Below are 17688 nucleotides of genomic sequence, written 5' to 3' on the forward strand. Positions count from 1 at the left end.
AGGGACTCTGAAAGGAGGCCGTATCTTGCGAAGGATGTTAAAAAAATGGAAGCGATGCAAAGAAAAGCTACGAGGATGGTATGGGATTTCCGTTCCAAGACGTATGAAGAGAGACTTGCTGACCTGAACATGTATACCCTGGAGGAAAGGAGGAACAGGGGTGATATGATACAGACGTTCAAATATTTGAAAGGTATTAATCCGCAAACAAATCTTTTCCGGAGATGGGAAGGCGGTAGAACGAGAGGACATGAAATGAGATTGAAGGGGGGCAGATTCAGGAAAGATGTCAGGAAGTATTTTTTCACGGAGAGGGTGGTGGACGCTTGGAATGCCCTCCCGAGGGAGGTAGTTGAGATGAAAACGGTAACGGAGTTCAAACATGCGTGGGATATGCATAAAGGAATCCTGTGCATAAGGAATGGATCCTCAGAAGTTTAGCTGAAATTGGGTGGCGGAGCAGGTGAGGGAAGAGGGGTTGGTGGTTGGGAGGCTAGGATAGGGGAGGGCAGACTTATACGGTCTGTACCAGAGCCGATGATGGGAGGCGGGACTGGTGGTTGGGAGGCGGGAAATACTGCTGGGCAGACTTATACGGTCTGTGCCCTGAAAAGGACAGGTACAAATTCAAGGTAAGGTATACACATATGAGTTTGTCTTGGGCAGACTGGATGGACCGTGCAGGTCTTTTTCTGCCGTCATCTACTATGTTACTATGTTAAAAGATTGCATTGGAGGCAAAAACACATAGTAACATTTCTTTTAGGTATATTAAAAGCAAGACGCCTGCAAAATAATCAGTTGGACCACTAGATGACCGAGGGGTAAAAGGGGCATTCAGGGAAGACAAAGCCATAGCAGAACGATAAATGAATTCTACTACTACTACTACTACTATTTAGCATTTCTATGGCGCTACAAGGCGCACGCAGCGCTGCACAAACATAGAAGAAAGACAGTCCCTGCTCAAAGAGCTTACAATCTAATAGACAAGAAATAAAGTAAGCAAATCAAATCAATTAATGTGTACAGGAAGGAGGAGAGGAGGGTAGGTGGAGGCGAGTGGTTACAAGTGGTTACGAGTCAAAAGCAATGAAAAGAGGTGGGCTTTGCTTCAGTCTTCCAGAGGAAGCTTTGGGAGAGATACCGGTGCCAGAAATGTTATTCAAAGCTGACTAGTCAGAGAAACTAAATGAAATCTCTATAAACCTGGATGATGTAATGGGGCAATTTGATAAATTGAAGAGTAGCAAATCTCCTGGACTGGATGGTATTCATCCCAGAGTACTGATAAAATTGAAAAATGAGCTTGTGAAACTATTATTAGTAATATATAATTTGTCTTTAAAATCAAGAATGGTACCGGAAGATTGGAGGGTGGCCAATGTAACGCTGATTTTTATAAAAGGTTCCAGAGGAGATCCAGGAAATTACAGACCAGTGAGCCTGACGTCGGTGCCTGGCAAAATGGTAGAGACTATTATAAAGAACAAAATTACACAGCATATTCAAAAGCATGGATTAACGAGACAAAGCCAACATGGATTTAGTGAAGGGAAATCTTGCCTTACCAGTCTATTACATTTCTTTGAAGGAGTGAACAAACGTGGATAAAGGTGAGCCGATCGATATTGTGTATCTGGATTTTCAAAAGGCGTTTGACAAAGTACCTCATGAAGGACTCCGGAGGAAACTGGAAAGTTATGGGTTAGAAGGTAGTGTCCTATTGTGGATTAAAAACTAGTTAAAAGATAGAAAACAGAGAGTTGGATTAAATGGTCAGTATTCTCAATGGAGAAGGGTAGATTGTGGGGTTCACCAGGTGTTTGTGCTGGGACTGTTGATTTTTAATATATTTGTAAATGATCTAGAGCTAGGAGTAACTAGTTAGGTAATTAAATTTGCTGACAACACAAAGTTATTCAAAGTTGTTAAATTGCGAGAGGATTGCGAAAAATTACAAGAGAACTTTATGAGACTGGGAGACTTGGGGTATCTAAATGGCAGATAACGTTTAATGTGAGCAAGTGCAAAGTGATGCATGTGGGAAAGAGGAACCTGAATTATAGCTACGTAATGCAAGATTCCACGTTAGGAGTCACCAACCAGGAAAGAGATCTAGTTGTCGTCGTTGATGATACATTGAAACCCTCTGCTCAGTGTGCGGCGACGGTGGCTAAGAAAGCAAATAGAATGCTAGTTATTATTAGAAAAGGAATGGAAAACAAAAATGAGGATGTTGTAATGCCTTTGAATCGCGCCATGGTGCGACCGCACCTCGAATATTGTGTTCAGTTCTGGTCATCGAATCTCAAAAAAGATATAGTGGAATTAGAAAAGGTACAGAGAAGGGCGACAAAAATGATAAAGGGGATTGGAAGATTTCCCTATGAGGAAAGGCTGAAGTGGCTAGGGCTCTTCAGCTTAGAGAAAAGACAGCTGAGGGGAGATATGACAGAGGTCTATAAAATAATGAGTGGAGTGGAATAAATAGACGTGAATCGCTTGCTTACTCTTTCCAAAAATACTAGGATTAGGGGGCACGCACTGAAGCTACAAAGTAATACATTTAAAACAAATCGGAGGAAAGTTTTCTTCAGTCAATGGTAATTAAACTCTGGAATTTGTTGCCAGAGAATGTAGTAAAAGCAGATAGTGGGATTTAAAAAAAAGGTTTGGCTGGCTTTCTAAAGGAAAACTCCATAGACCATTATTAAAATGGACTTGGGGAAAATTCACTGCTTATCTTAAACAGCATAAAATGTATTGCACTTTTTTGTGATCTTGCTAGGATACTTATGACCTGTATTGGGCACTGTTAGAAACAGGATGCTGGGCTTGATGGACCTTCGGTCTGTTCCAGTATGGCAATACTTATGTACTTATGGCTACAAAGTGATTGGGCATTGAGGGTGCTTGCACTAGCCACAGCATTTAGCAACTCTGACCTTTAGGCCCATGTCTACCTGTGGAGCGGTTTCCTACTTCATTGCCATGAGAAGCATCGGTGTCAGTACCTCTGTGTGCACGGCAACACTCGACATCGGGAGACAAAGTTCCCTCAAAGTCGAAACGAAAGCAGACATCTTGGTGCCTAGCCCCAAGGCCTGAACGTTCTTCCAGTAAGCCGAGACAAGTTCAGCCTCAGAAGTCCCATCAGGACTATTTTAATGAGTCTGACACTGACCGGTAATCAAAGTCTGAGGCAGAGCTAGACTTCCTCTCTGAGGAGAGGTCATATAGTATAACCTCAGACTCCTCTCCACCTGATGACAGAAGAAAGTCTCCACCTGAGCCTCTCTCCTTTACCTGTTTTGCCAAGGAAATGGCGGAGGCCATTCCCTTTAATTTGGAAATGGAGGATGAACCTAGGGCTGAGTTGTTTCAGGTCCTGAGTTTGATTCTGCACCCAGAAATGCTATGACAGTCCCTCTGCACAAGATTCTCCGGGATGCGCAGATGAAGAACTGGGAGACCCTGCTTTTGTGCAAGTGGTATCCAAGAAGCTGGATTCTTTGTTTCGGATCTAGAAGGCTCCCGGAGTCAAGAAGGCCCAGTTACCACACCACTCCCTGGTGGTTGAATCTGTTGTCCAAAAGGGCTAGGAGTTCCATGTCCCATGCATCGATGCCCCCAGCGGAAGAGGCTCAGACCTTGGACTTTTTGGAGGAAGGCTTATCAGGCCTCAATGCTAGTCTCCCGCGTCCGAGACTACCAACTCTACATGAGCATGTACTTGCAGTCCTTGGTTTGTAGTGGTCTAGATTTTGCAGACACTTGCAGGCTCCTGAGCTTCGCCAGCTGACCAAAAAGCAGGAGGAGTGCCAAAAATATTTGGCTAGGGGCACATATAATACATTTGATATTGCATCCAGAGTCTGCTTTGGGTCTGGGGATACGCAGACTCTCATGGCTGCATGTCTCTGACCTTCAACCTGCGGTTCAGAAGAGGCTAGCACACATACCTTGCCGGGGGGGGGGGGGGGGGGGGACACAACCTTCTTGCGAACAAGGTGGAGGAGGTCGTTAACCTCATCAAGGAGTGCATCCTGTCCCTTTCCCGGCAGCCTGTACTACTGTGACATACACTGACGTGACTCAAAGAAGTTTCTATTATTCTCAAAGATGTAGGTTTATTTCTTCAACCTGTTCTCAACAGAAACCCCAGACCCAGCGCCCTTTGGGCCTGCCAGCATCGTTCACAAAAATCATAACCTGCTTCTCGGTCAAAAATGGGGGTGAACTTTAGACTGGCTCCAGGAGAGCATAACCGCCATCAAAATATCCGTTCCGGACAACCTGCCGTTAAGTGTGTGTGTGGGGGGGGGCTGAATTTTTTTTTCCAAGAAAGGTGGCCCCTTGTAACCTCTGACTGGTGGGTTCTCTGAGCAGAATACGCTCTCAGTTGGCAACTAGCACCTCCAAATTCTCCACCACGAACATCTTTTCTCAGTATGTAGCATGAGCAGGTACTTCTAGAGGAACTTTTTGCCTTTCTTTAGGCCTATGCAGGTGAGTTTGTCCCGGTAAGGATTCTATTCCAGGTACTTCCTCGCAATCAAGATGTAAGGATTTCATCTCATCCTTGACCTATGGGCCCAGAACAGATATTTGGTCAAAGAAAAGTTAAGGATGGTTTCCCTGGCCAACCCTCTCCCCATGATTCAGGGAAACGATTGGCTATGCTCTCTGGACTTGAAGGATGCACATACCCACATCCAGATACTCCACAGTCACCGGAAGTGTCTCAGATTCTAGTAGTTGTAGTACTGCATTCTGCCATCTGGCCTCATATACCTACCCAGGGATGCCTTGCAGTACTTGAAGCATCAATATGCAGGCTGGGAGTTAATATGTTTCCCTATCTGAATGATTGGCTGATCAAGAGCACATCACAGGAGAGTGCTAAAGCATCAGTGCAGAGACTAAGGGTTGTAATTAACTACTCAAAGTCCCATCTCCAACATGTCCAGCAATTGGTATACATCGGAGCCCAGCTAGGTACAATACACGCTTGAGCCATCCTTCCTGAAGATTGGGCAGTTGCTTTCACGGCTATCGCTGATCAGGTTCGCAGCAACCAGCAGATAACAACAGCTCTGCAGATGTTACTATTAGGCCACATGGCTTCCATAGTACATGTTACACCCTTGGTACAGGTCAGTCTCTCCATTGGTGGCTAATTTGACCCTGGGACTACCATTTTAAATTCCGCCTCATCAAAAGGTACTGACCACAGATGCATCCAACCTGGGATTGGAAACTCAGGTAGTCCTGCCAGGAGATGTCCTTCCATATCAATCTCCTGGAATTGTGGGCAATGTGTAACATTCTAAAGGTTTTCAGAGATTGACTGAAGAACCATATTGTCTGTTTGAATTAGACTAATCAGGTTGCAATATACTATGTTACTATGTTATGTCAACAAGCAGGGGACTATGGGATCCTACCCCTTGTGTCAGGAAGCGGTCAGGATGTGGCAATGGGCTCTCAAGTACGACATGGTGCTCAGGGCCACATTCCTGGCGGACAGGCTGAGCAGGATCGTGCAGCCACACAAATAGTCTGTCAGTATGGGTGTAGCCCACAAGATCTTTAGAGTTTGAGTCACTCCCTTGACAGACCTCTTTGCCACTCATCTCAACAACAAGGTCCCTCAGTTCTATTCCAGACTCAGATCACATGGTAGGCTATCATCAGATGCCTTCCTCCTATATTGGAAAGAAGGTCTCCTGTATGCGTATCCTCCCATTCATCTCATAGGGAAGACTTTATTGAAACTCGAGCAAGACTAGGGAACCATGATATTGATTGCTGGCCGAGACAGATCTGGTTCCCTCTACTTCTGGAATTGTTTTCCGAAGGTCTGTGGAGGTTGGGCTGACTCTAAAGGGTCACGTCACGGCTCACAATGTCAGAGCCATGGCTACATCAGTAGCCCACTTGAGATCAACCTCCGAGGAGATGTGCAGAATCATTTGTTCAGTGTGCAGTGGTGGCCAAGAAAGTAAACAATTTTAGGAATTATAAGGAAAGGAATAGAGATTAAGGAATATCATAATGCCTCTCTTGCTCCATGGTATGACTGCACCTATGTACATTTCTGTTGCTCTTTCTCAAAAATAATATAACAGAATGAGAAAAGGTACAAAGAAGGGTGACCAAAATGATTGAGGGGATGAGGGAAGGTGAAGAGGTTAAGGCTGTTCATCTTGGAGAAGAGATGGCTGAGATGAGTGGAGCAGAAAAATGCAAATTTATGTACGTTTTGAAGGCGTAAACAATGACAATATGTAGTAATACATTTAAAAGAAACTGGAGAATATATTTTTCACTCCATGCATAGTTAACATCTGGAAAGAGTTCCCAGAGTTTGTGGTAAAAGCAGTTAGCATAGTTGGGTTTAAAAAAAAAAAGGTTTAGACAGGGAAGAGTCAAATTGGCAGTGAGATGCTGAGTCTTTGAGAGCGCTGTCTTTTTAATCTCTTAATTTGTTTCTTTGTATGGCTCTCAAGTGTAACAGAGTCTGGACTTACCTGGTAGTGAGCTCATCTCCTGCAAGCTCTCAGCCACGGATCAACAGTTTTACTCAGCAGCTTCCTGGAATTGGCACTGGTCAGTCCTCTGCTGCAGTCCCTCTCTCTCTCCTCCCCCCCCCCCCCCTATAGTAAAGTTGTGCGGTACCACAGCTTTGTGTGCCGCCATTTTCCCTGGTGGCCCCCACCCCCTCTGAGAGAGGACGTTGATATTGGAGTGGTCAGGGCCGCCAGGGGAAATAGCAGCATGCAGAGCTGTGGTCCCACGCGTCTTTTGCAGGGGTGCCTATGGACAGGAGTGACACCAAACTCCTGTGGCACATCTGGGGAGCAGCCGTGGCACACTGGTGGAAAAATGATGTTTTAAACGTTTTTCATTGGAAAGTACTCCAGTCCAAGTTGTAATTTGTAGGATAGATTTGTATGCATTGTCTCTCTGGTATGCAGATATCTAATGCATATTCATTGCGGATATTCTGAAAATCCAACTGACTAGGTGTGTCTTGAGGAGTGGTTTGAGAACCACTTCCCTAAATAACACATGGTTGTTGCTGCAAAAAGTAGTCCAGGAGTGTGAAAACTTACGCAGTCAAGGGTTTTCTTATTCTTAATTACTTTGGATTATTTCTGTATTCACTGTATACATTCGTGAATTACAGACTGTTATCGATCTCCAGCGTATTTCACCATTGAGATCATGATACAGGTTCCTCATTAGTCAAAACCTCCGCTAACTAATCAGTATTATAACTCTGGTTTTAATTTATCTTAAATGCCAAAATACTGAATAACACCTATCTGGGCTATGCGTGGATTGGAGGGTGTGCTCGACAGAACGCTTCTGTTTCCCAAACGCTTCATCGGGAGCTCCGCCCTCGAACGCCAGAAATTGCCCTTCGGGGAGCTGGTCAGTCCTACTCCAACAGAGTTTCTGAAGTCTTTCCTCCTTGAAGAATTGCTCTCGTCATTTTCCTTCTTGCCTTCATAGTTTGGTAGTAATTCTCAGGGGCAAGTATCAGCAATTGGGTTAAATTCATTATTTGGATTATTTCTATAATTTTTTTTTTGGGGGGGGGGGGTTGAAAGTGTAGGGTCTGCTATGTATATCAGTGAAGCAAATTCCCACTGTAATGCATTTTGAATTGTATTTTTCAGACAACAGAATGTGAAAAATGTACTAGGATGTGAAGAATTTTTTGCAAGGCACTGTATATCCTATGTTACTATATTTAGTTTCGGTTTTCTTTTTTTGTCATCCAGGTGGGCTTTCCTTCTAAAACAGACAATCCCAGCTGTGTGTATTCTCGCTTTGATTTTGACAGTGATGAGGACTTCAATGCCTTCTTCAATTGTAAGTGCTTACACCTTCCAGAGAAAGCTGCAACCTGTCTTGGTATCTTCTTTTAGTGATTTCAACCCCCAAAGGAAGCGACTGCCCTGGTGTCTTTCTGCTGTGGTTTCAGTCCCCAGGGGATGCAGAAGCTGCTCTAGTGGCTCCCTGCATCAATTGAAGCTCCTAGGGAGCTGCACAATGCCACAGTGGTATTACATGCCCCAGGGGATGTATAGGCTGATTTGGTTTCCTCCTTCAGTGATTACAGCCCCTGGGGATATTTGTGACTTCATGTGCAATCGTAACATAATATATGCCAGCAGACAAATTCATAATTGGGCCATCTACTGCCCAGCTCAGGTTTTTCCATCTTAGACAGATGAACATTTAAATTTCCTGTATGCAACTACCACTAGCTTTTCATCACCCTGAGCACTCAAACCTTTACCTTCCAATTTTCTCCATATCTATCATATCTCTCCCAAGCCTGTTAAAAATGATGGCCATTTCAGGGCTTGCCACCTTCATCTTTGATAATGACAAGAACAATACATAATCCAGTATCTGAGCCTTCTTTTGGTTAGTGCAGCAAACTTTGATCCTGGGGAACTGGGTTCGATTCCCACTGTAGCTTGTGACTCTGGGCAAGTCACTGAACCCTCCATTGTCCCAGGTACAAATAAGTACCTGTATATACTATGTAAACTGCTTTGAATGTAGTTGCAAAATCCACAGAAAAGCGGTATATCAAGTCCCATTTCCCTTCCTTTTTCTGTCATAGCCACAAAAAGGCTGTTGGCTGAAATCTGTGGCTTCCTCAAACTCATTGAAATATAAGTTTTAATTGCATTCACTTCATTGAAGGCTGATGGTACTATACTACTGCTGTTTGGATTGTAATTGTTGCTTTAGCACGCTGCTAAATACAGTTGTCTCCTTTTGAGTAATTCAGCTCCCAGGCAACATGCAAATTGCCCTTTAGTTACAGGGGTCTGTGGGAAGATCTCCCACTGTGATGTTGGTTCCCCAATGTTCCCTCTAAGCCAGAGAAGCAGATGTGCAAGTCTTGATGTCTTCTGATTAGCAGTTGGTTTGCGCTGGGTATCCCTGGGTAGAGGGCAGTGAGCAATTTTTGAAAAATTATACAAATTTAAAAAAAATTTCAGAAGATTTTTTTTTTTTTTAATTGAAGTGAAAATATAATTTCACTTAAATAATGTATACTCATATACATATTGAAGCAGTGGGAAAAGGTAACTTAAATAGGAATACCTCTGCTTTATTTTTTAATCAAGTTTATCATTCATTCAGACCAATCCACCCACCAGTCCTTAATAGCCCTTTTTTTCCAGTCTTCTGGATAGTTGAAATAATATCGCTAGCAGGTTTCAATGCATAGTTAAGATATGAAGGCTTTGAAAATTATTCCAGCTTGACTTCTGGTGTAAAATTTGTAGAGCTGATGTGCATCTTGTTGGCTGGTTTATAACCAGCTCAAAACCTCTGGTTCCTCCTTGAACTGTTCAACACAAATACCCCCAAACTGGAAAGGTTTCGAACTATTCAACACAAACTGGAAAGGTTTCCTAGTGAAACAACTTACTGGTGCCAAAACTCTTCCTCATGATTTTTCACAAAAGGTCTCAAAGCATGCAGTCTCCCTTCAAACCTTCCATGATGGTAAAAGTGGTTGACAAAACTTACCTCTCAAACATGGGTAGCAGTTATAGATAGTGTAATTGGAGGATGGCTATGATTAGTTTGATGAGTGAAGACAAAACAGAACAAAATTACAGGTAACTGTGGCATATCCTCCAACCCCCGCCACCGGTGCTCTTTGTACCAAGCTTTTTTTTTTTTTTTTTTTTAATTTAGAGAGAGAACATTTATAATACAGTGTGTGTGGGGGGGGGGGGGGGGGGGTTTCCCCTGAGGCTCACAGACATGCTGGGATGAGAAGAGGAAAGCTGCTGGTTGGAGAGGGATACAGCTGCACTGGGCTCATTCATCCGCTGTCCTTCACGTGGCTGAGCTCCTGATTGCAAGTGCAGCTATGATTGGTTAGAGAGTGTTTATAGTGGAGTCTGTGGTTATATGGTCCCCTCTGATAATCACGTAGTCCCAGAGAAGGCTATAATAGGTGGTAATTCTTTCTCTGATCCTTTTGCTTACCATAAGAAATATACCAATAGGGTTTCTGCCTCCTTACACCCACCCCAAGATACAGTGGACCAGCCACCCCCAATTTATGGGGTGACAGAAAAGACAGAAGCTATGTTTCTTCCAAGTAGAAAGTTTTTATTGCTTACCAATCCAGATAATAACAAAGTAATCAGGCAATGTCATTCCCATTTCCAGATCATTTATAAATGTTAAATAGCACAGGACCTACTACAGATCCCAGGACACTTCACTATTTACCTTCCTTTATTGATAGAAATGGCCATTTAACTCTACCCTTTGTTTTCTGCCATTTAACCAATTCCCAGTCCATAACAGAACATTGCCTCCTATGCCGTGGCTTTTTAATATCTCGTTAGCCTCTTATGGGGATTTTGTCTAAAGCTTTCTGAAAATGTAGATACATTATGTCAACTGGCTCTCCATTATCCAGATGTTTGTTCACTCCTTCATGCCTTCAAAGAAATTAAGCAAATTGGAGAGTGAATTTCTCTTGGCTGAATCCATGTTGACTGTCCCATTACACCAAGTTTGTCTGAGCTCAGTAATTTTATCCTTTATAATACTCTCATTTTGTCTGACACTTATATCAGGCTTACCAGTCTATAATTTCATGGGCCACCCTTGAGCTCTCTCTGAAATATTACATTGGCCACTCTCCAATCTTCGGGTACTAGAGGTGACTTTAATGACCAGTTACAGATCACCAATAGTAGATTATCAATTTCATGTTTGAGTTCTTTCACTACCATGAGATGTATACCATCCGGTCCAGGTTGTCGATTTGGTTGAACCTATATTGCAGGTAGACCTGGAACTGTAGACTTTTGGAGACTGAAGTGCCTGAAGCCTGCAGGAGAGCAGTGAAGGATGGCACACTGATAAGTTGATGGAATTGCTTGTTAAAGGGGGAAAGGAAGATAGTGGTGTGCATTAGGGTTCTCCTTATGTCATTGTCTCTCTTCCATTATTACTGCCCTTCAGTGGACATGAAGACTGCCTAGTGTCAGTTTAGAAGATTACAGGCTCCAATGAAAATATATATTAACCCCAGGAATTATAGCCTTCTGGAGTTGAGGGGCACATACTCTGTCAGGTGTTTTTTTTTAAAATGTAGGATCATTTTCTAATTCTGAATATAATAATTATAAATCGCTCTGGTTGTACCACACTAAGGTGGTATATAATATCCATTACCCTTTACCCCTTTCCTATTCCTAGGATGTTCTTGCTTCCTTCACTTCAGGACTGCATACCAGTTCTTCAGTGTGTTGGAAGATGAAGTTGAGTTATTGGTTCTGCAGGTTTTGGTGATCTGTGTCCAGTTGTCTCCTTTCAGCACAGCTGCTGCTTCTCTGCTGAAGTAGCAGTTGGGAGGGTTCTGCTACTGCTGCTGATCTTGCTGTAATTAAAGAAGGAAGAGAAGGAGGAGCTGTTTCCATGTTCTTGGGAAAACTCTGACTCTGAAGGCTACGTCAGGTTTACCAATGTGCAATTCAGGAAAGAAAGCTGTCAAGATCTGGGAGTTGTAACAAACTGAGGTGAATTTAGTGCTGCAGTTCCTGCCGTTGTTTCAGAGTCCTTTGGGACCAAGGAGCGTGCTGCAATTCATGAGGGAAAGTACTCTTTATATATTTTGTGGCATTGGGACCTGTGGGTACTCTTATCTGAGCTCCTGCGATTGTTCAGGATATCTTACTCAGAATGAGAAAGTCACAGATACTGATTTGGGCTAGTGCCCTTAGTGAATTATGGAGTCCTTTTCCCTCAAAGAACAGTCCACTGGGTGTTTCAACAGTTTTATATCTGAACTTGAAACTGGGTATCTGTTCTGGTCCTTTGGTTTAGTGCCTTTAGTGAGACATGTAATCCTCCTCTTTTGTAAAGTTTAAATAAAGTGAGAGAGCGCAGAGCCATTTCTGCTTTGCCAGGTGGATGATATAGACTGAGGGGGAGGAGCAACAGTCACACAGGAGGCAACCCTCTCACACGTGCCCTCAGTTTGTTTGGTTTTTTTTTTTGTTTTTTTTTCCAGCCTCTTCTGGACTAAGGGAGTGGATCCAACCAGGCGCCATCAGGGAAGATGTCAGCTATGTGTGTGACTGACTGTCCTGCTTGTTCAGAATGAAATATTGGACAGGAAGGGAGGTGTGGAATGGGTACCTATGTAGTCAGGACAGGGAGAGCTGTTAGTTTCCTTCAGAGAAGAGAAATGGTGGAGAACAGTACCTTGAAAATAATAAGAGCATTTGCTTAAATGCTCAGTGCAATGCTGCCTAGGTATATATGAAGGAGGTAGTAACTGAGTTCACTTTGTGGGGGGAAAAAAGCTGAACTTTGGGTATCTACAGCTGTAACTTAAAAATACTGGGCATTTAAAAGTATACAATCAAATAACTAATTAGAAACAAAATTGACTCACTAGAAATTGGTACACTGAGTCACCCGAAAAACTGTCTTCAGGGAATTTTTGGAGTATGGAAATAGCATGGGTAAGCTCCTAGTGTGGCACAAGGAGGCAGACTGGCCATATCCACTCATGATTTAAAAACTTTGATGAAGTGTTATACTGGTTGGAATGCTCAGAAAGTAAAGAACATATTTTGGAATATAGACAGGGGTCCTATTAGTTCATGGCCCAATTTCAAATACAGAATGGCTCTCCCAGATTGTAGCTCTGTGCCAAATTGGGTCCAGCACACCAACCTGTTCCCTAAAATATTTAAAGCTTACTCATCAAATGTTTTAGTATAATAAGTCTTCAGACTGGTCTTGAAGTTTTTATATGAAGTCTCTGGTTACAGATTAATTGGTAAGTTATTCCAGAGACATGGAGTAACAACCCTAAAACAAAATGTCTCTGTTTCCATTGTTACTGTGGTATGGGAGGGTACTATTAGTTTATTCTGCTGCAGTGATTGTAGTAGGCATGTTTTTGTGTTTATGGGATTGGTAGGCTGGCTAAAAAAAGTGGGTAAGTTAGTGTAGAAGATGCTGTCAGGAGGAGTTAAAAATTTTAAAATACAATCTGAAATGTGATGGGCAGCCAATGTTTTTAATAATAGAGTAACAACTTCTTCCAGTATAAAATGCACTATCCACCCAAGGCTTCTGTTCAAGCATCAGGTTCAGTCAGTGACACACACGTGCATGCACACACCAGCATAGGCAAAACAGGTACAGAGCAGTATTCAAAATCCACCAAATGCTCCGTAGATGCCACTTGATGGGTTTCCCTGAACTGGGGGTCTACCCTTCCATGCCTACAACTCCGACAGCTCTACAAAAGACCTGCAGCTTGCCAACAACCGCTCTACAGCTGAGCCAGCCACCCCACTATGTGAAGGAGCATGCAGCTCATCCACTGTGTTCCCACCTATGTGGTTCACTCACCCACTACTCCACTGCATTCATTGAAGGCCTCCCCCCCCCCCCCCCCCCCAAGGTTTCCAGCCTTAAAGGGGAAGTGGCAACCTCCATAAATCTGGGCCTTCAAGGAAAAATTAGCAGACAGATCAAAAAAGCGTAGTGCCAGATGCACTGCATAAGAGACCCTGCACTACTCCTACAAAAGGGGAGGAGCCTATTGTGACAAACCGCCTATTCACCCACTTGGGGCTAACCCTACAGCCACCTGGAGGGTCTGTTCCCAGCACAGCTCAGGTCCGCCTGCACCTGCCGCTTGTGCTCTACACAAGCATCCTCCATCCCACCGATTGGGTCTCATTGGCCTCTGGGCGAGTCTCCCGCTCTCAGGTTATTCCCTGGTGATTTCTAGGTTACTGGGGCCACATTCTCAGGGGTCCCACAGTTCCTAGAATGCACCCACAGACCAAACACTATCCACCAGGATTCTTAGTCAGTCCAGGACAGCAGAGTCAATAAATTAATCAGATTTATTGTCAGAGTAGAGCAGTGAACCATATAAACAGGCAATAACAGATAGTTTTATATTTGATACATATTCAGTTTTATATTTGATACATATTCAGTTATCTAAACATTGATCTACTACCTAAATAGTACTTGGGGAGCTCAGGAACAAGGTATAACTGCTAACAGGTTATGAAGTCTGTTCACAGGGTCTCAGGAAAGAGAACCTTCTCTTCCACTCCTTATCTGCGACTAAAAAACACTATAAACAATAGCTGTATAGTTTACAAGCAGGAAAATTCCCAATTTCACCAGACCTATCATCTCCAGACAAAGGACACACCACCATGCAGGTTGTATGACAACCCTGCAGCATGCTCAAACTGTACCCAATCTATACTTCACCCAACTTCCATCAGCTGCAGGACAGCGCTACTCTGCTTCTGCAACTCCTTCAGAAACTATACCATTAACTATACCCTGAGACCCACCTAGCTTCCTTACAGGAGTTGTGATTAAATGTTTAATCAGACTTCCGGTTGGGCTATGGAGGAGTGAAGAGGGGAAATATCGCTGCTCCGGAGCACCCAAGAAATCGGCATAATATTCAGCATCTAAACCTAACCCAAGAGTATAAGAATATATATAAAACGTCCCTGTATACGAAGAAGGTGGTGAGGAGACGGAAAGAGAGTGAATGGCAACGAAATCGACGCGAAAAGAAAGCCGCGAAAAAGGGCGGGCTGTAGACACCAAAATGGCGGAGAAAATTTCGCCGCCGTCCCCTACACCGAGTTCACTGTGGACCGCGGAAATAATCACGGAAGTAAAAGCGGCGGTAGAGCATGCTATGGACACTAAAATGCAAAAAATCATTGATAAATTAGATAGCATGGAGGAGAGGCACGTGTCCATGATGGCGGACATACAAGCGGCACAGCAACGGCTTGGGACGGTGGAGGATGAATTAAAGAGCATAACTACTGAACACCCAAAGTTGTCCAAACGGGTACAGGACTTAGAAGAAAAAATCGACGATCTGGAGAACCGATCGAGGCGGAACAACTTACGCCTGGTCGGTCTCCCAGAGGCCTTGCCTGACAAAGATCTGCAGAACTTTCTAGAAACTTGGATCCCGCAGGCAGCAGCGCTCCCAGAGCTGGCTGGCGACTTCAAGGTGGAGCGAGCGCATCGGTTGGGGCAGCGGCAAGCAGGGGGAGATCGACCCAGAACAGTAATCTTTAAAGCGCTCAACTATGCCCATAAAATGAAAATAATACAAGCGCTGCGTGGCGGGAAACACTTGCAATTTCAAAACCAAAAAATCCTGTGCTTTCAGGATTACTCAGCTAAGGTGTCGACCGCGAGAAAGGCTTTTGTACCACTCTGTTCAAGACTGTTTGAGATGAATTGTCGTTTTAGCCTCCTTTACCCGGCAAGACTGAGAATTCAAGATGGAGGTAAAGTGGTCCTTTTTGACCGCGTGGAGGAAGCGAAAATCTATGTGAATAAGTTGCAAGACGACAGACAGCAACCCACATAAGCAATATCATAAAGAAAGACAGATATACTTTGTGGAAATCGAGGTGGTTTGATTTTGAAGCGGATGTAAAACCACCTGTTTGGCACCTGTATGGCAGTAGTAATTTTTCAGGACATAGGATGGAGGAACTGAACCTTATGTGCACTGCGGATGGATTGCAGCTGAGGCAGAGAGCAAATATGAAGAAGGATATCAATCACTGAAAGGAGTCTAATGAGTGAACATTGCATGGTCGGGACAATATAGCCGACAAGCTGCAATACTGAAAAACATATAATCACTACTGGGATCAGTAGAACAACTATTTGATGAGTATTATAAACACATTGGACAAGATAATGAATGGCAGGATGGCTGAGGGAGCATTTGAATGAATGGAGGATTGGAATGATGAGTGGAGCGAGGGGGGTAAAGTGATAGGTTTAAGGCCACCTGAAATGTAAAAGGTTGTACCCTGCTGTGGTCTATATAACAAAGAGTCTAGATGAAGATCATAATTCTAATACAGGTAGAGTCCCTATGGACCGGGATGGACCACAGTGGGGTATCTACAGAGGTATATAACATTTGGTATAGAATGAATGACTGAATGCCACTGAAGAGATTATATGCTAGACTAGGAAGTGGCAGAGAGAAGTCTGAAGAGTGGCTGAGAGGAGGCATGCTCGAATGATCTATGAGGGACAATGCTATGTTTGAAGGAATGGAGGGAGGGGACGGATCCGACTAGCGGAAAAGGGATTGGATGACCTGTACATGCAAGGGTGGGTAGCTCTAAGTCCAGAACGGAATGGATTCGGGGAACCGAATGGGAGGACTGGGGGAAAAAGGGAAGGAGGGGGGGGATGGGAGTTTGGGGAGATGGGAGGGGTTTTCGGGGGGAGGGCATTGCGCACAATTTGTAGAAACATTGGATGGGGGTAAAACTAAGAATTTGGAACATTCAAGTCTGGAGGGGGGGCGGAGGCTGGGACGCCCTCTCACAAATAAGAGACGAAAGACACTAGAGGACACTACCCAAAGGGAGAGATTAGGGATAGGTTAATATGTCTAACCTAAAATTTATTACTTGGAATGTTGGAGGGATTCACTCCCCAATAAAGAGGCATAAAATCTTGAAAGTACTTAGAGATAGGGGGACCTCCGTTGCCTTCTTGCAGGAGACGCACCTTTCCGCGATGGAGCATGCTAAGCTTAAAAGATGGTGGGTGGGCAATCTTGTAGAAGCCCCAGCAAAAGGAAGGAAGGGGGGTGTAGTAATTTTATTCAAAAAGGGCCTGCACTTAGAGATAAAGAAGGTCATTGTGGACCCAGAGGGCAGATATGCTTTGGCCTCGGTAATCCTGGAGCGCCAACCTATGCTATTGTGCAATCTTTATGCCCCAAACATCTTTGACCGAACATTTTATACAAAGGTGATTAGGCAGATATTGGACATGGGGGATATACCGATAATATTAGGAGCAGATCTTAACGATGTGGCAGATCCTCAAATGGATAGATCCAACCCTACTGACAGAGAATTAACAAGGATAGTGAGAGGGGTAAACCTATTAGAGTCAGCATTGGGTCTGGTGGATGGATGGCGAACATTAAATCCTTTGGAGAAGGACTTTACACACATGTCAAGGGCACACTCCACACTATCTAGAATAGATTATCTGCTAATATCAAGAGAACTCTTCACGCAGGTCGAAAACACAAAAATAGGGCCCATAATGATATCCGATCATGCTTGGGTGGAGTTAGGCCTTCGGGGAGGGCGTTCTGGGCAAATGGAGAGCGGTTGGAGATTCCCATCGCATCTATATAGAGATAGAAACTTCACTCCATTCTTACTCTCCAAGTGGCAACAATATAAAATAGATAATGAACAGCACAGATCAAATGTAACTCTGTTCTGGGAGACAGCAAAGGTGGTGCTCAGGGGAGAAATCATTTCATATGTGAGTCACCAAAAGAGAGTGAGGAGGCGAGAGCTTTTACGCCTAGAAAAACAAGTGACTGTCCTACGACAGCAATATGGAGTGAGTCACTCATTGCAAATAAAGAAGCAATTATTGGAAACCCAACAAACATTAAACGAGCTAATACATCTAGAGGCCAAGAAATCATGGGCGTACTATAAATATCAACTATATAAGTTCGCGAATAAGGGTAGCGCTCTCCTGGCTAGATTAGCAAAGGGTAGCACGGGTCGGAGTAAGATAGCCACTCTGGTG

General features: G+C 43.8%; 1 protein-coding gene across 1 annotated transcript in view; it reads left to right on the forward strand.

The window, feature by feature from the left end:
• XPO5 (exportin 5) overlaps positions 1-17688 on the forward strand; it is a 226620-nt gene that overhangs the window by 71176 nt on the left and 137756 nt on the right. The window contains 1 exon segment of the mRNA XM_030195864.1: positions 7797-7887. Coding sequence (XP_030051724.1) covers positions 7797-7887 — 91 coding nt within the window.

Source organism: Microcaecilia unicolor, chromosome 3 (assembly GCF_901765095.1).
Source record: "Microcaecilia unicolor chromosome 3, aMicUni1.1, whole genome shotgun sequence".
Classification (NCBI taxonomy): Eukaryota; Metazoa; Chordata; class Amphibia; order Gymnophiona; family Siphonopidae; genus Microcaecilia; species Microcaecilia unicolor.